Below are 22,382 nucleotides of genomic sequence, written 5' to 3'. Positions count from 1 at the left end.
TGAAGGTGATGTGCCCACGACACACTCACTGTGGGGATCTGTGGTCATCGACTCCCGGGCTGAGTAGGTGGCTGGGCCACAGCAGCCCCGTATTGTGCTTCCTCTCCCTCTACACCTCTTCCTGCCTTCCCAGCTTGGCAAACATGACTGCAGCAGGATGCTAACCCAAGAGTGGGTGTGTGTGCTGATCTTGGGGCACAGAATTCACTGTGGCCCCTTTACACACACCCCACTCCTCTGCCTCAACAGAGGAGGCTGAGGAGCTAGTTCCTGGCTGGTGGGCCAGGCTCCCACTGAGAGCCACAGGTTCATCTGGCAGGAGGCCTATGTACAGGGGGTAGGGAGGGCTGTCTCCACAGGTCACAGCTCCACTCTGGGCTAGGTAACCCCGACGGGCACGAGAAGGCCTCTATTCACAGGCCAGCTTGCTGTCGAAACTGGACAGGGCAATGGCGAAGGCCTGCAGCGCGCACAGCGGGTAGTTGTAGTCCATGGTGAACACGTCCTCGGCCACGCGGCCGAACTGCATCACGATGTAGTCCGCTGGAAGGAGACACGAGTGCAGAGTAAGGACGGTGGAGATGGGGAAGGGCTGATGCCCGAAGAAGGGAGAGAGAGCGAGCAGCAGAGAGGCCGAGGCAATCCCACAGGAGGCAAAACAGAGCAGCTGGGACAAAGGCAGGGGAGAGGGAGGGAAGAGGGAAGAGGGAAGGGGAAAGGGCGCATACAAACACCAAGAGACAGGGAAAGGAGGAGAGATTCCCAGGGACTGTGTGGGGGAGAACATTTCCAGGGTACTCCCACACCTGAGACCCTGCCAAGTGCACAGAACCAGGGTCAGGGCTCCGAAGGTTCTAGGCCTCCCAGTCACTAGTCTTTACATCTCGTCTAAGCTGTGTACTGTGTCCTTCAGCACTGGCCTGCATGGGCAGGGTCAGCGAGCCGAGTCCTGAGCCGACAGCCCTGGCTGGCGTGTGAACAGTAAGAGTAAGGGCAGGGACACTCACGGTCATTGCCATGGATGATCTGGAAGTTCTTCACGGAGGCTTGCGTGACGCGCCCGTGGAAGTTGAGCACGTAGGACTGCGTGTCATCGTTCCAGACGGGCGTCTTGTTCTGTAGCTCGATGATAGTCTCCGTGTTCTTATTCTGCCAGCGGGCCAGCAGCGTCTCGTGCTCCTGGGAGAGCAGCCTTACCTGAGCCAGGCCGGGCCTTGGCACTGTGACCAACCCAGGGGCCACAGGATCTGGCCCAGGGCTGGGGGTCCTTAGGTTTCACTAGACTCCCCGGGCTTCTCACACTGCCTCCTGCACAGACACACCAGCTGCAGTTCTGCTCTTAGAAGTTCGTGCAGAGGCGGGGGTGAGGGGGCAAGGGTGGGGGAGGCGGGGGAGAAACTCACGTTCCGGGGCCGGATACAGACTCTCTCGTGAACCATAGTCATGCCTGGGACAATCACAGTCATCTTCCGCGGCCCCTTAAAGCCCAACACGTTTGTCTCCTGGGAAACAGAACAGTGGCCGCCTGAGGACGTGACTTACTGCCGGGAGGCTGGGAGGGAGGGATAAAGATGACGAGCTCATTCTCACCACCCCACCTCAGAGCTGACCGGGCAGCTCTAAGCTGAGCACGTCCAGAAGTGAGCTCCCTTACAGCCTTTGCTTCACTTAACAGCAAACTACTTGGGGCCATACCTAACTCTTCCCTCTCACACCCTACCTCCTTGTTTTGTTTTTTGTGTTAATCTTCACTCGATACTTTTTTCCATTGATTTTTTAAAGAGAGAAGGGAAAGTGGGGAGAGAAAGAAACATCAGTGTGAGAGAGGCACATCAATTGGCTGCCTTCCCCATGCTCCCGACCAGGCCTGGGGAACGAACCTGAGACCCAGGTATCTGCCCTTGACAGGGAGTCAAACCTGTGACTCTTCGGTGTGCAGACATGCTCTAACCACTGAGCAACACAAGCCAGGACTCACACCCCACCTTCTAATCAGCTGATGCTGTCAGCTCTACCTTCGAATTAAATCAAGAATCCGATTACTTCTCACCACCACTGTCTCACTGAGATCACAGTAAAGCCTCAGTGGACTCCTTGTTTCCATTCCCAGCCCCCCTCCCCCTCCACCCTCTCACCTGTTCACAAAACAGCGAGTGGCCCTGTTAAGCCATATCGTTTTCCTCCCTAGTTCAGAGTAAAAGCTGAAGGTCTTACCTTGGCCTGCAAGGCCTCACAAGCCCATTACCTCCTCACCGTTCCTCTCCACTGCGCTCACCAGCCTCCTTGCTGTCCTCCACATGCCAGGTGTCCAGGACTCCTGTGCTCTCTGTGCGGTACTCTCCCCAACACCCACATGGCTGGCTCTCACTTCCCTCTGGGTTTTACCCCAGTGCTACCTTGGTGAGGCCCTCCCTGCCATTCTTCCTAAAAGCTCACACAAGCCTGGACACTTCATAGCCCTCTTCGGTGTTTTATTTTCATCTTAGCATTTATCAGGAACATATTTTGCTTGTGTCTACTTTATCTCTTATCTCCTCCGCTAAGGGTTTAAGTCCCATAAGGTTATAAATTTATGTCTCTTCCTCAGTGCCTCAAACAGTACCTTGCACATAGTTGGGGCTCAGTATTTGGAAATTCAGGCTGCCTCCCCAAAGCTGACCAGCAGATGGCACCAGAGGATCATACAAAACAGCAAAACAGCTATGGATTCCCACTTAGCCTCAGTAAAGTGCCCATTCCCAGGTTGCCGGGGTACCAATCCCTCATTTTAAAAGCAAGTGAAATCCCCTGTGCTTATATTACAGTTTGGTCATTTATGGGCTGTGTGGTATTGGCAAGGGACCCAACCTCTGAGCTTCAGTTTCCTCATCTGTGTAAGATCAAGCTCTTCGAGCATTCAGTGAGATGACAATGCAAAGGCCTTGCAGGACATGAGAGGGAGTGAAGGGATGCACAGACAAGAACCCAGGTCTCCTGCCCCCTCCTTTCCTGGAGGCTCCAGAGCTGGGCTGTGTAGAGCCAGGCCTGGATCCCGGATCTCTGGCCACCTGTGGTCTGGGCTTGGGGGAGGGGAGAGGGCCAGGGCTGCTCTCCCAGGCGGGGCCCACCTCCCTGCAGCCTGTCTATCCGCAGACAGGTGGGACAGCCCACAGATGAGGCAGCCAGTCCTGAGCATCAAGTCCAACTTGGAGACCAGACACCCAGGAGCCCAGGACTCACGTAGCACACAGCTGCCAGCTCCTGACGCAGGGTTCCACCTTCTACAGTAGAGGATGATGTCTTCTGGGGGTTGACTCCATTGTCATAAATGGTGAACTTAGTGCCCATGAGGTTGGACCTGCAGGACAGGCACCATCAGTACAGAGTCATATACCCTCTGCCCCAGGGCAGCAAATAGCTAATGGTCTGTCCTGAGGAGCCTGCAAAGAATTCTGGGCTGAGCCAGGAGCCGACCTGGGGGCACACTGCTTACTGAATCCCCATCTTAAAGGGCAAAAGGCCTGGACCTGCTCTGAGCTGAATCAAAGAGGATCCTGGTTTAAGGGAAATTCAGGGAGGGAAATCGGGGTTCCACAGAGTGTTTCCCTGGAGGAACAGACGTGAGCGAACAATGGCATCTGGCAAGACTGTAGAGGGACCTCAGCACCCCATGCAGACTGGATAAGCTGATCTCCTCTGTCCTACCCAGCCTGAGTCCTGGTCCAGTCCCACCTCCACAGCTTTGGCTCCTTCCCTCTAAGCTTGACTTACTCTCCCCACATCTGGCACTCCGTTTCTCAGCAAACCCTCCTCCCTCGAGGCTAGCTCAGAGCTTCCCCTCACTCCAGGGTGGGAGTCTCTTCCATCACGGTCTCACTCTCAGTCCTGCCCCTCAGCACTGGCCATGGTGCCAAGGTGACTTACATGGTGGCCTACACATCAGTGAAATCTGGGGTTTGATCCATCACTCTGGGTGGGCCTGTGCCCCAACTGGCTGGGCGCAGCTTAGAGTGGCGGGGGCAAGTCTGGCTCTAGGCTGGCACAGAGCCTATGGTTGGGCCTGAGGGACAGAGAGGATAGGAGGAGAGGATCCGACCCCTGGCCTAGATCTCCTTCAGGGACCAGATGCCCTCTAGAGAGCCTGCCCACCCCCTTCCTGGGGAGTGCTGGTACCGCAGTTTCCCGATGTAGCTGTCCCCGCCTCGAGACAAGTCTGTTGGGTCCACAGAGATGAGGTAATTGGAAGTTTTACTCTTCTTTCTCTTCCTTCCCGCCAGGAGGAACACCTTGGGGAGCAGAGTAAGGTCACGTTCCAGGCCCAGCTTCTGGTCCACACACAATCATGGTTGCAACTCACACACCCACGCTCACACGAGGGACTCCCCCTCCCTTCAGCCCCTGAATACTGTGCACACATGTTCGCACGGGCAAGCACAGAGGTGCACACGTGTATGCATGCACTGACAGACACAAAGGTGTGCACTGACCAGGCGCGAGGGCTTCTGTCTGTGGGGGAACCGAGAGGTCAGTGTTGGATCTGGGGCTGCCAGTCACATCTCAGCCCCCAGGCCCTCAAGCTGCCCAGGTGACAGGCACATCCAGGCCAACCTCACCTTCTTCCCATCATCTCGGTCCAGGTGCAGGAAGTAGGTAGGGTAGATTCCCCGGTCCATCCCCTTCTTGTCCCGCGTGATGCGGCACTTGATGGTGATACCCTGGGGGGCTGGCCTCTGTGCAAACTCCTCGAGATCCTGGACCTCAACCTCCACCGAAGGCTCTGGGGCTGTTGAGCTGGGGGCCGAGGCTGCCTCCTACAGGGGCGAGAGCAGGAGCCTGAGAAGCTGGAACTCGGGGGCCTGGGGTCCAGAGGTGTCTCCTGATGAGGTGGTGAGAGACGGGGCAGAGTCCCCGGATGCGGGCTGGCCAGCCCAGCCCTGTGGTGGTCAGCTAGCTTCCCAGCCCTTCCCTCCCTCAGCTATCCCTGGGGGTAGAGACAGAGGGTAGGGGCAGGGTCGCAGAGGTCATCCTGTCCAGCTCCAGCTCCCCGCCTCCTGGCCTGGCCGACCAGGCGGGAGGACAGGAGAGCCCAGGCCAGAGCAGCTCTCGGGCCAGCCCAGGCGCGGCCCTCACCATCACTGCTCCATCCACACTCCCCTCCAGCCTGGGCACACTGCCACCCACCCAGCTCACTCACCCTGAGGGATTTCTTGCTAGTAGCAGAGCTGGGCCGGGTGCTGCTGTTCAGCTGGGAGGAGCTGGAGCTGTTCTCATCTTCCTCCTCCTCCTCCTCCTCAAAGCTCATGCTGCTGGAGATGCCTGGGCCCAGGGGGCAGTGGGGAGGCGTGTCACACCAGCTGCCTGCTCGCATCCACACCTGCGCGCACACTCACACTCCCACACATCCTGACACACACGAGGACACTGGCTCTCAGGTGCATGCTGGAACTGGTCACCATCCTGGGGGGGTGCCCCCTCCAGCTTCAGGCAGGCCCTCCGTCAGACCCCCTCCTCTAACACTCACAGTGCCTGTCTCCTGTGCAGCAAGAACTGAGGAGCTGACCCTGCGCTGGGAGCCTCCACTTCTGGCCTCTGGCCTCCCAGGGCCCAGGCCACAGCACATGTTCCAGAAAGGCTCAGCTTCTTACTTCGCCTCCCGTGCAGGGCTGGCTCCCCCTCTCCTAGCCTGCCCTCAGGCCCACCCCAACACCATCTGCACCCTCAAGTTACCCCAACAGCCCTTTCTCCAGAAGCTGTCTCTGATCTGATTCTTCAGACCGTGGGGCAAGGCCGGGCTTCCCTCGGCCACCCCACTCCAGGGGCCCCTGGGGCAGGGCTCACAGTGGGGAAATTATCTGGGCAGCAGGTTTCCCAGGAGGATCTGCCCTGACTCAGCATCCTGGCCCTGCCCTCCTAGCTCAGCAAACAAGGTAACATTTTACAAAAGCAGTTTTGTTTTTGATCCTCACCTGAGGATATTTTTTCCATTGATTTTTTTAGAGAGTGGAGGGGAGGGAAGAGGGAGGGAGAGAGCAAGAGTGAGGGAGAGAGAGAGGGAGAGAAAAACATCAATGTGACAGAGACACATGGACTGGTTGCCTCCCACCCACGCCCCGACCAGGCCAGGGATCAAGCCTGCAACCGAGGTACATGCCCTTGACACGGAATCAAACCCAGGACCCTGGGGTCCGCGGGCCAACGCTCTAACCACTGAGCCAAACCGGCCAGGGCAAAAGAAGCTTTTTCAAAGGAACCAAAGGGAAAGGAAATCTGTTCCCAAACCTGAGCCTCCCTGGGGGCAGGCGATACAAGTGGGTTGGCTGGTTACCCTGGTTCACACTTCTTTCCCTTTCCCTGGGCTTATCAGGGGCCCCTGCCCAACTTCCTCATGGGTCTCCAAGTGTCCCCTACCAGGGTCTGTGATGGGCTGGAACAGACACAGAAGGGCCATGCTCCCTAAAAAGGGTGCATCTGAGAACCTGCAACTGAGCTTTGGGGGTGGTCACTGGACCCCCACGGGGCTCACCCTTCCTCTGCATCCTGGCACGGAGGTCCTGCCCGCTGGGCTGTGTGCCCCCACCAGCTGACGTCTCCCCTGCGTCCTGGGCGTGGTCCGACTGGCCCACAGTCAGGATCTGCACGGGGCCTCGGGCCTCAGACTTGTCTTCTGCCAGAGCCACTGGCCCGCCAGCGCCTGCAGGCCACGGACACTCCTGAGTCAATCCGGAGTGGGGAGGGGAGAGCTGGATCCACAGACGGCCAATGGAGTGGGTGAGGGATGAGGTGGGGGGACCCGCCCCTCTGCAAAACTTTATTTGCAAAACTGACTTTTAAAAAACTAAGGATTGCTGTCAGCCTCTTAATGATCGGTAAGCTATGAAGGGACGTGGGTTTTGTTTCTTCCGCTGGTCCCCCAAATTAGTTGCCGAGAGTGGGTCTGAAATGCCTCACATCCCTAGGCCAACGGCAGCCACTTACAAAGTCAACTGCACAGTGAAAAAGACAAGATGGGGAACAAAGACGCATCCAGACCACAGCGAGGCCACCACTGGTTCAGGGTGAGGCCAGCTGGAGTGACCACTGCTCATGTTCATTCTCTCACAGACAGACACACTCAGCTCACACGTCAGCAAACACACATGAGCCCCTTCAAAACGGCTGAGGTTGGCACACACTCGCCTTCCCATGTGGAGGATTGCCTTCCCATGTGGAGGATCTCCCAGCCCAGTCCACCTTCCTCCCCAAGTGGCCACAGCTTCAGCAACAGAAGCGAGGCCTGGCCCACACGGTGGCAGCCGCCCTGTCTGGGTGGGCTAGGTCCACAATGCAGCAGTCAGCCCCAGAAGTTGTGCCCCTGGCACCCCACTGCCCCACCCCACGACCAGAGGCCTGGAAACCACTGCGCATACACAGGGGTTGAGGAAATAGGGTGTCCAACCCACAGAAACAGGACTCGGGCCGGGGCCACATAACTGTCCCTGATCCCTGGCGATTTTTTCTGGAGAGAGAGGAGCAGGGAAACGGGCTGGTTTGTGGGCCCAGAGGGTGGCACTGGGACTAGGGAGTGGCGGAAGCCCACGTGATGACTGGGAGGCTACGGGTGGATGGGCCAGGTTGCTAGGGAGGCAGGGAGCCCTACAGGACGGAGTGACCTGGGTCAGAATGGTGGCAGAGGGTTCCCAAGCTGGGCAGGGAGGGGCTTCCTGGGCCACAGCTGATCTAGACTTCACTTCTTGGCAGTATGGAGGGCCTGCCCCTCACCCACAGGCCAGCCCAGGTGGCCCATGAGCTAGATGAGGCCTGTGAGGCAGCTGGGGGCCAAGCACAATTTAGTGCCTTCACTGGGACATCCCACCCAGTCCCTGACCTCCAGGTCAGGAAGATAAGCCTCCCCAACCCTCCGGTGGAGCCAGGCCTCCTGAGGAGGCTGCAGGGACGGGGAGCCAACCTTTGTGCTTCCCCTTCCTCTCCTTCTTCAAGGCCCCGGTGGCAGCTGCCTTGGTTCTCTTGGCTGAGGCTGGTGCTGTTGGGCGGGCAGCTCCCAGCTGCACACTGGCAAGTGAGTCGGCCTCTTGCACTGCTCAGGAGAGAGAGAGAGAGAGAGCCAGAGAGTCAGAGGGAGGGGGAGAGAGAGAGACGGGTACTAGGTGAGGCCAGAGCTCTGACTCAAACACACTTCCCAGCATATTTCCCACGTCCTCCAACAGCACCATGCCCCAGCAGGGCCCCTGTAGCACCCACCTCTACCAGGCACAGGTGCTCAGGGCAGGGAGGCAGCACCCCCAGCCTGCCCACACCATGATCAACTAAGAAGCAGAGCTGTCAAAGTTCTGGGCCAGCAAACCGTCTGAGCCTGGGCAGGGGGAGGAAACATGTCTGGGAGAATGTGGGTCATCAGAGACTGTGGATGAAGACAGAAAAGGCTGCAGCTCTTGGAAGAGACCACAACTAGAGCCAGCACTCCAGGGGCCTGCACTGCTCTCAAGGGATGAGCCCATGGTAACTGGAAGGGCAGTCATTCCCGAACACTGGGAGCTGCACAGTAACAGAGGCCTTGAAAGGGTCACAGTGGGTGGCCTCCAAACTCTTTACATGTCAGAGCTCCAGTCTGCTCAAAGTCCCAGATTGGTTTCTCACTGCTCTTAAGATGAAGCACAAGATTCTGCAGGTCTGGCTCCTCCATCTCCAGCCCCTTAGCCTTGGCCTAACTGAGCACACCGCACCTCCCACGCCTTCTAGGTCCCAGCCACACCGCGCTCTCTCGGTGCCTGGTGCACAATGGACTCCCTCTCGCCACAGGGGCTCGCTCTCGCCGTCCCACTGCCTGGACTGCCCTCTGATGCTGCCTGCCCACTAATTCCCACTCTTTCTGCAGATTCCAGCTCCTCTGACAGCCTCCCTGACCCCTAGTCTGGGAGCAGGGGCTCTGACTTTCATGCAGAGCCTGGCTTCTTTTGGCAAGGCACACTTGTGACAATCTGTTTAATGCTCTTCCCTTTTGTCGTAAGGTCCATGAGAGAACAGTGACCACACCTGTTTGTGCTCACCCGGGATCCCCAGCCTCTAATCTGGAAGCTGACACAAAGTAGGCCTTCAATAAATATTTAAGAACTAGATGAATATATAACATGAATGAGCATGGCCAGTAGGTCAAAAAGTGTTTACCAGGATAAACCCATCAGTTCTGATTTTTGTCAAACTCTCCTTGTATTTAACACCAAGAGCCAGCAGAGGGCAGAGGAGGCAGCCAGTGCTGGGGGTGCGGACCGGGGTGCTCTAGGTAACACCAATCCCAGGCCAGCCAGCCACACTCTCAGCAGCCTTCTCCCGGCAGTGTCCACCTCTTGGAGCTGACCACGAGCAGCAGCATGAGCCAGCCTGGTTGGACTCTCCGCAAAGAACAGCATGCCACTGGCTGGACCTCAAACCAGTGGCTGCTTCAATGTACAAAGTCTGGAGATAGAGAATTTTTCTCACAGCCTAGGAAACAAACCCAGAGAGGGTCAGTGACTTGCTCAATCACAGGTGTGCAGGTGACCGGTGGTGGCATGACCAGAAACTCTGTCTTCTGACTTTGGTCCTTTCTCAGGCCTGGCACACAGTTCAGTGCTCAGGAAGCACCCGCCAGACGACTGCTCATCGGTGACCTATAAGACTCTCTCAAAGCCACCACACTGGCCTGTGGCCCAAGCTGGCAGGGCCTAAAGTTCAGGGGCAGGTTTCCACCCCATAGGCAGCCCCAAAAGGTCAGGTGCCAGGCTTGGCAGAGCTGGGCTATGATGCCCACCTGGCAGCAGGCCAGGCTCCACAGGACCCACAATACCAGGTGCCTTCCCTGCAGGGCACCACTGCCACCCTTGGGAAAAGACTGGTAAAGGAAGTGTGAGGAGGAGGCTGCCAGGAAAGGGCAGGGCCTGGGGCCAGTTCTGCGTGGAGTGGGCCAGGGAGCTGGCTGTCCAAGACAGCGGCGCTGGGCTGAGGTCCCCGTCCTCTGAAGGGCCTCTCAGGTAGAGTACAGACATACAGCTGTGGCCTTGAACCGAAGACCACACAGAGAAATCACTATGACTTCCTAGCAGGGAGGTGACATACATGGTGGAAAGGCCATTTGGAGTCTGACAGGCCTGAGGTCAAAGCCTTGCCCCAGGGCTCAGTAGCAATGTACCATGGGCAAGTCAGTGATCCCCTTGGAGCCGAAATGCTTATCAATCATGTGAGGATACTGACTTACTATGAGGAATAAATGAGATAAGGCAGGTAGAGTGTCTAGCACTGTGCTTAGCCACTGGCAAGTGCCTTTATTATCAGATACGAATGGGTTTCCTCAGTGGGACGAAGGCCCACAAAGGGCACGGAGCTTCTCCAGGGTGCTGTGTCAAAACTGGGCACTAGGTGCTGCCCTTCAAGCACAGAGAAGGGGGCCTATGCTCAGGGCTGGGTTGGCAGAACCTGAGATGCTGTGCGGCCAGGGTGTGGGGAGGGCCCAGCAGTCAGATGAGAAAGGTTAGCCCTGAGCTGAGGGAACTACCAGTAGCTCGAAGTGGCTGGAGGCTGCGGGTCCTGAGGAAGCCACAGAGGAAGGGAGCACCATAGTTGCTACGGTTCCTTCCAACTGCAAAAGCCAGATGCTACCTTCTTAGAGGCACCATCTGACTGAAAAGGCACTGGGATTACCTGCACCAGCAGGGGTAAGTGGGGACTGAATCTGAGTCTCTCCTTCAGGATCAGAGAGAACAACCCTGTTTGGCTTGGGGTCCTCTTACCTACAGGTCAGATCCTGAGCTCAGGGAGGCAATAAAACCACCCTCCCCCATCCCCCAGGGGAGCTGTAGAGAGTCTGCCCCAGTGGGCTCTGCTGAGAAGCAGTGTGCTAAGATGGGAGTAGTGGAGACGACTGGTCACCATGACTCTGTGCAGGGATCTGTAGGTCAGAAGCCAGGCAGAATGAGGGTGCAGGGAGCCCAGGGAGAGGAGGCAGTAAGTGTCTGTCACAGGAGACACTAGCTGGTGTAGGATGTTGGGGTGAATTCCTCTCAGGAAGAAGAATACCCATGGGGAGCAGACCGTTCTGCTCCCAGGAGCTGCCTCCTGCTCTTGGGGAAACTCTCCAGAGCAGAAACCTTGCCTTTCGAACTCCCAGATCCACAGTTTTAGCTTCTGACTCCAGCACCTGACCCAGAAGCCCAAAGCTCCAGGTCCCAGCCTCCCTCTGCCCGCCTACTCAGCTGTCCACACGGGCTGGGAGCCACGCTCAGCCTGTGCACGCCCTGACAGAAGGCCCCTTGCCTGCCCAGATCAGCAGAAGTCCCTGAGGGGTGTGGAGCCACCACACTGGGGCCTCCCCAGGCCGTCCCAAGGGCGGGGTGTACCTTGGTAGCTGGTGCTGCCACTGCTGCTGAGGTAGGACTCCACCAGGGGGGCCTGCTCCTCTGACTGCCGGGCCCGCCGGCTTCGGGGCCGCCCATCAGCATTGGCCTGCACCATCAGGGGCTCCTGGCGCTTCTTCTTCTGCTTCTGCTCCAGCAGGGCCCGCTGCAGAGGCACCAGACAGGCACAGAGTTCCGCAGGCTGGAGAGGGCAGCCCGCTGCCCCCACCCAATTAGGGCTCCCAGAATGACGGGGAGAAGGCCCTGCTTGCTCAGCTTGTTCTAGAGATCACAATCGGGTACAAAGCCCACTCTGGGCCAAGGCCTCATGTCCTCGGTGCCCTAAGACTTGGGGTCCAGAAAAAGGAGGCAACATTCAGTCCAGGAAGCTGTGCTGGCAGGACCACAGCACAGATATCAGTGTCCCCCCTTCCAACCCCCGCCATTGGCCTGCGTGGCAGAAACCCGGCGTACTGGTCAGTGCTAATGCTAAGCTGCTCTGGGAGGGCCCCTCTCTCTACCAGTCAGGACCACCCCGGGAAGGAGGCAGGCCCCCTGCTGTTCCCTTGATCCCAACCCAGACTCTGGCGAGGACAGCAAGTGCTGACTCCCCTCCCACCTGGCCCCAGCCTCACTCACCTGCCTGTCGAGCTTCTGCTGTCTCAGGTTGCTGCCCTCATCATCTAAGACACTGCGGAGGGAGAGAGCGGTGTTCAGGGCCTGCCTGAATGTAGTGCCAGGATGTAGCCCAGAGCTCACCCAGCACATCTGGGTTCTTCAAACCCTCCCATCATGGCTGCTGCCCACATGAGAGAGAGAAAGGGTGAGGCTATACCTGGGAACCAGCTCAAGACAGAAAGGCCAGAGCCATATTTCTGTGGCTCTGGGAGCTCATCTCTGCTGAGATCCCTGCTGCCCCAAGGACTTCCCAGTCAGCCTAGCCCCAGTAAGTCCAGAAGACTCTCCCCTTGGGCCCATGAGCAAGTCCTGAGTTCAAGGGAACCTGTCCAGAGGCATCGGGCACAGGCCAGGCCCAAGGCCACGCTTCAGACCAGGGACCTGCCCCCTTGGGCTCCCTCAGATCTCACCAGCCCTTCCCCTAGTCTCTCTGTGCTTTCTGGAGAAAGCTGGGTCCTCTGGGCAGACCCTCTCCCCATCTGTTCAAACTCCTGACTCTCTAGCTGGCAGAGTGGTGCTGACACTGCTCACTGAGGATAAGGGTCCCCTCACTTGGGAGTGAGGCCAAGTAACCAATCAGTCCCTCAGGGCAGGGCTGACGGTGGGTAGGGACGTCTGCAGAGCAGACACAGCACATCAACACACAGTCCAGCAACCGGCCACTGGGCCCCTCCCTGGCCACAGATGTGGTGCCAGGCAGCACCAGGGCATCAAACCTTGAGTCCCTAAGGTGTTGGGACAGTCAGTGTCGTCTCACACAGACTGGCCCTGCCTCCCAGGAAGGCAAGAGCACAAGCAGGGAGCTGGTAATTCAAACCACTTAATTTTCTTTCTAGTCCAAGACATATACATGGGACCTAGGCCCCAAATTCGATAAGACCCAAGGCCAGGACAGCTGTGAGGGGTGGGGGTGGAGCCTGAGGGCCTGAGCTCTGGGAACCGCCTGGCTGCACTGGCCCAGTTACATGCCAGAGGGCATGGAGTTTGTGTGTGAGAGGCTGTAAGTATATCTTGTGCAAGTGCACACACCAGGAAGTGTCAGATGTGGGAGTGCATCTACCTGTGTAAGCACACACGTTGATATATGCATGCAAACAACTATGTAAGAGGTGGGCGGGCTTGTGTGCAGTGAGTACAGTGTGCACAGATGGGGGAAAGATGAGGTCAAATCACCCCAAGGACAAAGTGGAGCCATTTCCATCGCCTCCTGATAACAGTAGCAACCCTTCTGGCTGAAATATTCACCTTAAATGTCCCTTCTGCTCATCCAAACTACTTACGTTTCTGTGGGCTGGGGAAGCCAGCCAGAGACCTGCAGGAAGTCCACGATCACAGCCCACCGCCCACACCCCAGGCCACACTGATGAGGGCTCTGCACATTGTAAACCGACAGCGTCCTACCCACTTGCCACCTGGAAGGCTCCTGACACGCATGGGCGGCTCTGCACTCAGCGGAGGCCTGACTATGATCAAGGCCGTGCACAGAACAGCCTTATTCGCCAAAACCTCGGTTGCCACAGCCCAGGAGAAAACTCGACAGACATGCTTCTAAGTTAGACCTCCATCTTCCTAAAACTGCCCACCCACCTAACAGCACACAGTTGCACTGGGACTCCCTGAGGGCACTGCCAGGACCAGAGGACAGGGAACCAGCTCCTAAAACCTCAAGCTGGCTGGGGTGGTGGATGTCCCATCACAGAAGGCACCCACCACAGCTGGAGGGCAGCAGCAGGGTGCCCGGGGCCCTGCCAGGTCTGAGAGGCTACAACTCTTCCACCTGTCTCTCTACCTGCAATCACTGCCCTGTCTGAACACCACCAGGGCAAAGCACTGCCCATGAAGGGTCAGTCCCAAACACCACTGTCCACATGTCTGCAGTGAGCACTGCACACTCATACACCATTTCCAGGACACCGAGGAAACTGCAGTGTGGTCTGTGTGTGACACCTGGCTGACAGGAGCAATGGGGCCTGAAATCCACCTGGGCTCTGCTTGTGAAGTTCTATTCTGGGCATGCACAGGGCAGCCTGCAATCCCAGTTCTGTGCTAGTGGCCTGGCCACAGAAGCCCAGGTCACCTCCACAACACAGTGCTGGTTCCCCTTCCAGCCAGCAGAAGAGGCCACGTCATGGCTCCTTCGGGTGATGCAAGCCACCTGCCCTTTTACAGGGCTGGGGCAGTCATCTGGGTCATCCAGGCACTGGGCTTGGCTGAGCAGGAAAACGATGACCTCCACAGTGCATGAGTCATTTAGGAAAGGGGACATCCAGCTGAGAGGTAAGCTCACATTGGCAAAGCCATCTACGGAGCTGCTGGGTCACAGGGGCTGCCCGACTGACAAAAGACGGTTCCAGCCACAGTGCACCCCTCATGTCCTTATCCGTGCATGGGGGTTGTTTTCCTACCACACTGCTGTGGACTTTCCACGTTATGCGCAGGGAAAGAGGCTGCTTTCCATGAAAAACATCACTCCTTTTCCTCTGTCCCCACCTGCATTTCCTGAGGGGGATAATGCCACAGCCACAGCCTGTGAACACGGGTCCTGGATAAGAGTGTAGATAGGACAGACAACCACCAGCCTTCAGAGGAAGATGGGTGCACCCAAGGGCTGGCCTTGAAGAAGTCCAGAAACTCGGACGTCCTGGAAGTGCCCAGAGAGCCGCCTGCCACCTCACTTCCCACCAGGCATGGTGGAGCCGCGGGAAGGGTGAGCGCAGGGTTGGGGGGCAGCTGGGGAGAAGCATGTGCCTGGAGGATTAGAGTGCACCTGGCTGAGCAAGGCCGCCCAGGAGGCCCCCAGAAGTCCACCTAAACGAGGCGGCTCAAGGAGCAGGCACAGTAGGGGAGGGAAGCAGGTGCAGTGTTTCCAGGAGAGTTGCAAAGGTCCAAGTGGGCCACAGTCACCTAGCAAGGACAAGGTCGCCCTGGCTGCGTGTGTCTGCCTGACACCGTGTCTGGAGCGCACAATATCTGTCCCTGGTGAATAACAGCAGCGTTTGTGGAGCACAATGACAACATGATGGCTGTCTCCAGGGAGAGCAGAGCCCACGCTCAGCAGGCCCAGGCCCTGCCCTCACCGGACAGCCCTGCCTTCCACCGCCCACTCCAGCATCTCTCCCAGGCATCTTCCCTCCTCACCAACACACCGAGCCCGCCTCTTTCCACAGGCACTGTTCTAGGCCACAATGAACGATAACCATGAGAGGAGACAGTAATGGCTTTTTAATGACTCGGGCTCCAATTATGGAATCACTGCCAAGCCCAGGCTGCCAGCTGCAGCCCCGCCAGGAGACGGGGACAGGAGGCAGGGCCCTCACGGATGGTCTTCCAGCTGATCCTGGTGGCTCCTTCATTACGGTCACCTCCTGCTGGGGGCCAGACCAGGGAGGCCCAGGAAAGCACTGGCCACTGAGGTGGCCCCTTAACCTCCCAGGGAGACAGCCCCTCACATCCCCTTGCTTCCCCTGAGGCCAGACAGGTATCTGAGGAGTGAACCACACCTGACAACAAATGAGGGCAGGGGCACTTCTCCCATGGGCTGGAAAAGCCAGACATAGCCAACATATTTAGGAAGCCAGTTCCCACCCATCCTTAGACTCATGCTACGTGCTCCAGCTAATCCACCTGAGCTATCAGAGGCCTGGGGGCAAGGCCAACCTAGGGGCAGACGCACTCTCCATGCCCACTTCACCCTCCCCCTTCCTGCCCTCATTCGTCCCCCTCAGTCACAGTGGAAGCAACCCTGCTGGACCCAGGGAAAACGGAAGTGGGCTGTCAGGGAAGGAAAGACCACCCAGGGTACCTGGTTACAACCCCTGTGCCCACTGCCAGACACCCTCCCCACTCCCCCAGCACATCTAGGCTTCCAGTGCCTAGTGCAGCGATTTTCAACGCTTTTCATCTCATGGCACACAAACTAATTACTAAAATTCTGCAGTACACCCAAAAATGTATTAAATTTTGTGCTGATCTAACAACAACAAAAAGGCACAATTTTGGTTCATTCACACCAGATAGCTACTGTAGTGTTGGCTGTTGCCATTTTTTTATTTGCCAATCTAAGGGGAAAAGAGATCAGTGCAAACAGTCAGGTACTGTATGTTTTAAAAATTCTTGTGACACACTGGTTGAAAATCACTGGCCTAGTAGCTGCTCAGAACATCGTGGAAACACAGTGAGTGTAGGAACAGGGGTGGGGGTGGGGGGCAGCTCCAGAAGGGAGAGAACCATGCTGCTCACAAGAGTCCCAGCCTCCAGCGATAAGGCGTCTCCATTCCAGCCACTGGCTCCCCAGCTTACCAGGTGTATTGGAACTGCTAGGGGCACTCAGCCCTGACTTGGCGATTCAGAACTGTTGGGGAAGATGCCCCAGACTCAACCCCCATCTCATTCTCTCTTTTAAAGCAAGTGACACAGGTGATTCTACTCCTCAGCCATGCAAATAAGGACCCTGAGCCACAGCTGGTGATCTCTCAGGAACACAAAGAATTTGAGGAGTTGCTATAAGGCTGAATGTGCAAATGCAACCTTGTGTTCAGCTGGGGTAAAAAACTGTAGTCTGCAGATCAGTGGGCCAGCATAGGCCTCAGGTTAAGACTGTGAAAGGGGTTAATTGAACAGCTAGCTGGACGGGTGGTTTGAGTAGCAGAAGACAAGTGGCCACTAGGAGCAAGCCCAAGTTCCCAGCAAGTCAGGGCACATGACCTCATGACTAGTAGAAAAAAAGGAAAGCCAGTAAGTACAGCCAGGCACCCACAGGGAATCGCAGGGACCAGCAACCGATGATAACTTGTGAGCAAGAAGAGCGATGTGAGTGCCACGCTAGTCCAACTAGACAGACATTCAAAGGTTTCTGCAAAAGTGGGTCATGCCAGAGTCAAAGAAGGTTTCTAGCATCTTGCTTCTCTTGGTTAGCACGTTTCTCAATGAGCCGAAAACAAGGCAGGCTGCTCAGGTAACTCGAAGTTGAAGACGTCCTAAACTGCTCACTAAGACAGTAGGAACTGAGAAGACCTTGAAAAGGCAGCAAAGAGGCTGACAAGCAGAAAGCTAACAGAAGGTCAAGTCTCATAAGCGGGTCACAACACCCAGGTCTTGCCCGCACAGCCTGAGGAAAGACTTTGGGGTTCTGTTTACAGAGGCCTCAAGGTTACTGGTCAGGGAGTCAAGGCCATCCCATGGGACAGGGTGGGCTTGAGGGCTGCAACAGGAGCAGGGTCCAGAGTGAGGAAAAAATAGCCTCACTCTGCCTGGTGCTGGACAACTGGACACTGCGTGTGGCTCTAGAACCCGAGCTGGAAGAGGGCAGAGGCCAAGCTGAGGCACCCACAGGGCTGTCCCTCAGTCAGCTCTGCCCACCTTGTGTTTCCTCTGCTCCTTCCACCCCAGGCAGCAGCAAGAAGACACCACAACACGGCTTGGGAAAGGAGTGGAGAGAGAGTCACCGTGGATCTAGCAGGGTCACACAGGCACTGCTCCTCCTCCCTGTTGCCAGGTGAGGCAACAGGCCACAGTTTCTGGAGTCTGGGGCTCCACCAAAGGCAGAACCGCAAAGCCAGTGGTCTCACTTAATCAGTAGTCACTCTGCTCCCCGGAAAGCAAGTGAGGAAGTGGTGGGAGGATCCTAACAAGGGCCAAGCGAGGGAAACCCAGAGACACACTTAGGCTCAACCCCAGGAAAACTTTTCTGATGGTCACAGTGGCCTCTGATGGAGGGGCATCCACACAGGACTCTGTGGCCTGGAAGGACCTTCCAGCCTGAGAGCCTCCTTCTGTGACCTAGAGACTCCAGAAGCCCCACTGTGGAGGAAGAGTGCTGAATCCCTCAGATGTGCAGAGAACCTGGTGGGAGCAGGGACCTCCTAAAAGCTACCATGGGGTGTCACTGTGATTCAAAGTAGTGGGCATCTCGTCCATGCTGGATCATGCCAGGCACACAGCCAGGCACCCGATGAGGTCCCTGCTCTCCAGTTGTTCATGGCCTGGTGAGAGAGACACGAGGCAACGGCGGCAGGACCACGAAGGCAGCACTGAGGACAGCAAAGTCCTTTCTGACCCTCAGTGCTCCACCTACAACTTACAAAAGGTTGTAAGGTCACGAACTAGGGGCATTTAACACTGCTCAAGAACACAGATGGGGAGAAAATGGCAGAAATGGAATTAGTTATAATAATAGAAAAAAATGAAAGGCAAATTATTCCAATTGTTAAACTTTATCAACTAAAGGTCTTCCTTCTGAGTCAGCATGTGAGATTAACCCATGATCATTATAAAGTGAGCCACAATTACCCTTAAGAAGATTATCAGCAATTGTCACTGCTTCAAAGAAAATGAGCTAGGCCCAGGGAGCGCAGGTGCAACCATCATAAGGGGGCAGAACCCGCACCAGCAGAGTTAACAAGGAATCAACTAACCTCTCACTCCCAAACCAAATGACACATTCCCATTGACATGCTGCGACATTAGGGAAACCTCATGCCAAAGCACATACACAGGTGCCCATCACCCACACTTGCAAGTAAACTGCCTTGCCTGTCTTCTGCCCCAGTTTTATCTATGATCAATCAGACAGGCATGTGGCTGAGACTGCAACCAGCAGCCCCCTTAATGCAAGAGGCAAGGTGCATCTCCTCTTCTCAGCCCAGGTCTCCCCATTCTGGAAGCATATACCCCAGGTCCACTGCATTCTTAGGCTCAGTGCATGCTGAGAGAGACCCCAGCAAGGCAGAAGAGATTCTGACAACTTCTAAGTACAGCCTGCCCCCAGCTCTACACCTACCTTCCCTGCCACAGAGCAAAAAGGCAAGGGTGACAGAGCAATGTGACAGCAAGCAGGGCAAGGCCACATGGGTGTCCAGCTGCTCCTCAGGCTTAGGTTTCCCCCAGGGGGGCAGGATTCTGTACTCAAGGTGGAGTGTGGGCCCAAGAAAGAAATGGGGGCAGTAGTCAGGTCTGGGTTGGGCAAGTGCCAAATCACTCCTTGCACAATGCCAGTGCCCTGGGCACTTGCTGATGAATAGAGCCATTTCCCAGAGGCAACCCCGAATTCTTAGGTCTCACTTTTCCAGAGGCAGAGTTAAGCCTTCCCAGTTTGAGGCAGGCTTTTTCTAAGACCCTTGCAATCACTCTACAGCTTGCTTTGGTCCTTGGCTCCTGGGAGGAGCTTCCTTAAACCATTAGCCAGCCTGGTCCCCCATCTGCCAGATGCTAAACACATCACCATATCCACAGCCACAAGTCCTGCCCTTTCCCCCGTTCCTAAGTGAGTCTGTGGCCACCACCCCACCACAAGAACCCCCACACAGGTACTTCCACAGCACCAGAGGCCACTCAGCCCACAGGAACTACCCAGGCACTTCTGCTGGGTGGCAAGAAAAGGTTAATGGTATTTTGTGGGGTTTCACTGTCTTCTAGAAGGTTGGCCCACATGTGTCAAGAAAGCCAGGATGCTCTAGAAACTACCTGTGCCCCCAGCCTAGATGACCTGTGCAGAGTAGCAGCTCTTCTGAGTCAGCCCAGCCCCAGCCCCCTGATGGGACTATCACCCTGGTCTATGTGAGACTCCAAGGTGTGATTACATGTGTCTGCAGGAAACCCTATGGGTGACTTGTATGTATACACGTGTGTTGGCAAGAGGGGCAGCCACAAATTCTAACCTGGAAAGCCATGAAGCCTGCAAAGGAGTCGAGATTAGAGACAACAACAATTCTCAAGAGAAACCCTAAATCCCCAGGCCAGTGACAGGTGCTTGTTTGCAGAAGGATCTGCTTTAACAAAGCCTTGGGCACTTTCAGCTGGTTTCCATTTCAGATGCTGTCTGGACAGACTCACAGAAGAGCTCTGTCAGAATTATTTTCTATCAGCGGCTGGAATAAGGTCCCTTCCTGCGAGCAGGCTGTGTTACAAGGTAGATCCTGAAGGTCTGTTTCTACCACCCACAGGCATATGCACCTGAGTCAGCAAGAACATAGTGGACCCTAGCAGCCCGGGACCCTTTTTACACACATGCCTCTCTGGCAGGCCTGCAGACAGCCCTGTAGCCCATGGCAACCAAGAAGCCAATGGGTGGCCAAGGATCTGGCGCTGCCATAGCAATGCGCTCCTCTCCAGCGGTAACTGAGAGAATTGGGTAGTCAATGAGGGAAAGGCCTGCACCTGTGTGAAGGCCCAGGGACCCTTTCCCCGCCCCAACCTCAACACAGGTGGGACAGCCCAGCTGTCATTAGGGCAGATCCATAGTGCCTGGCTGTGCTTCCCTGAGTGGGCCTGGGTTCTTGAGTGCTCTTGTGCATGTAAAAGCAGCTCTATGTATTTTGAGTTATCCAGGTATAGACCTGTTAGCAAGTGTATTTATGAATCTCTGAAAGATATGAGTAGTACTCGTGAGTAATAGGTGTCAGGTACTCTCCAAGTGCAGCATGTGTGCATGTATAGATCTATAGCACTGCATCTGTGTGAGCATGCACGTTTGTGTGTGTGGAGAGCTACATGGTGCATGCGTACATGAGCCGCCGTGCTCTTGGTTCAGAATAACTGTCTCCAGGAATTCACGCTTTTGTGTGTGAATGGCCCAGCAGGAGCGTCTTTGGCCCAGCGCGGGGACGTCTCCAGGGTGCATGCCTGCAGATGTACGGGTGTGTGCTCAAGGCCATGCTAGCTATACTGGCGTGGGAGCCAGAGCGCTGGGCCTAGGAGGGGGCTCACAGCAATGTGCGCTCTCCCCCCTGGAAGCCACATGGACCTGCCAGACCCAATAATGCCCACGTAGGCCCAGAGCATTGGCCCCTTCCAGCAACCCCGAGGATAAGGGGTGGAGCAGGGCAGGCGGGTTCAGTCTGCCGGGGCCCCCCAAGTTGGGGTGGGAAAGACCGGCGCCTCCAACCCGCGCTCCCGGTTCTGGGCTAGAGGGGGAGAGTGCCCCGCACCCCGGCGCCCTCGACCCTGCCCGACGCCCTCAGCGGTGGAGGGTGGTGGGCCGCGCCTCCCGAGCTGAAGAAAAGGTGAGGACACGCGCCCGCGTACCTGTAGGGAACCCAGTCGGAATGCGGCTTGGAAGTCATGTCTCTCGGGGGCGGGGCGGCGGCTGCGGCTCAGGCGGCCGGGGCCAGCGAGGGCCGGCGCGGGGGCCCTGCTCAGCTCCCGGGCCGCCCCGGGCCGCATCCTCCCGGGCCGGGGCGCTGGGCCCCACGGAGGCCCGCACCGCACGCCAGGGCCCCGGCCGCGGGCTCGGCGAGCTGCTGCCGGCGCGGCGCGGCGCGATGCGAGAAACAGGGCGCGCGGGGCAACCGCGGGAGGGCGAGCGGCGCGCGCGCGTGGAAGTGGGAGAGACGGCCCAGCAGCCGGCGCGGCAGGAGGAGCTGGGCCGGCGCGGAGGGTCGGAGCTGTGCGTGGCCGCGGCGCCCGCCCCTCCTCCTCGCCCCGCCCCGCCCCGGCGGAGACCCCACCCCTAGGCCGGCTGGGCGTCCCGAACGTCCCAGCCCCCTTCTCGAAACCGCCGCGAACCAGGCTCCACACACGTGACCCCATGGGCACCCGAGCTCGCCTTGGGGGCGCTGTCACCTGGGGCCCCGACTCCGAGCCTCAGTTCCTAACTCTGGGAAACGGGATAATCCTAACACCTCCCTGCCTCCCTTCCCATCTCCACCAAGGGGCAGGAAACCGCTGCTCCGATTGAGGACCCGGCGCGGGAGAAGTGGGAGGTGGGGTCGTGCGGGTAAGGGGATGCTGCCGGCGGAGACCAGAAGAGGTCCCGGGGAACCTTCAGGTCCTAAGCACGGAGGCTGGTCTTCCCCACCTTCCCAGCTGCTTCACCACCACCCCCAGGGCCGCCCCAAGTTCTCACTTTACCCCAAGAAACCTTTCTTGGGTTTTAGTAAAGGAGGTGTTTCCTCACAGCAGAGGAGTCCTTCCTGTCTAAGCCACAGCAGTCAAGGAAAGGATTGCATTTACTGTCTACTGCATTCCTGGCCCTTATAAAGTTATACTAGTTAATCTCCACAATAGCCTTGAGAGGCAAGTACTGTCTCTCATTCCCGTAAAAGAAAGGCTCAAGAATGCTAAGGTGCCCAAGGACATAAAGCTAGGACGTGATGGAGCTGAAATGCAACCAGCTCTGTCCTCCAAAGCCCCTTTTAGGGACCCACTTAAAAGGAGCCAAAACCTCCCAAAAAAAGGCAATCTTAAAGTCTCCGAGTGCCAAGGAGGTCCTGGCTACGGTGGGGACCAACTTTAAAGCAAGGTGTGGCATGTTGAGGTGGAGGGCAAAGAATCCAGAGGGGCTGGAGGAGGCAGTGATCCGGGAAGGGTCTGCTCACACCATATGTGAGCATCCTGTGCATTCTGGATTCCACAGCAGCCCCCAAC

General features: G+C 57.0%; 1 protein-coding gene across 1 annotated transcript; it reads right to left on the bottom strand.

Annotated features, from left to right (window-relative positions):
* Window positions 1-25: 25 nt before the first annotated feature.
* On the bottom strand, window positions 26-21,105 carry TUB (TUB bipartite transcription factor). Its single transcript, XM_016213969.2, has 12 exons — window positions 21,042-21,105; window positions 11,982-12,033; window positions 11,346-11,508; window positions 7,925-8,053; window positions 6,503-6,670; window positions 5,174-5,295; window positions 4,593-4,790; window positions 4,153-4,265; window positions 3,220-3,337; window positions 1,404-1,502; window positions 1,008-1,179; window positions 26-543 (listed from the first exon to the last, which is right to left on the bottom strand). The coding sequence occupies exons 1-12, from the start codon at window positions 21,077-21,079 to the stop codon at window positions 410-412; spliced, it is 1,506 nt and encodes a 501-aa protein (XP_016069455.1). The 5' UTR covers window positions 21,080-21,105; the 3' UTR covers window positions 26-409.
* Window positions 21,106-22,382: the final 1,277 nt, after the last annotated feature.

This window comes from Miniopterus natalensis, chromosome 11 (assembly GCF_054644295.1).
Source record: "Miniopterus natalensis isolate mMinNat1 chromosome 11, mMinNat1.hap1, whole genome shotgun sequence".
Classification (NCBI taxonomy): domain Eukaryota; kingdom Metazoa; phylum Chordata; class Mammalia; order Chiroptera; family Miniopteridae; genus Miniopterus; species Miniopterus natalensis.
This window is presented reverse-complemented; position numbering and strand designations above follow the sequence as displayed.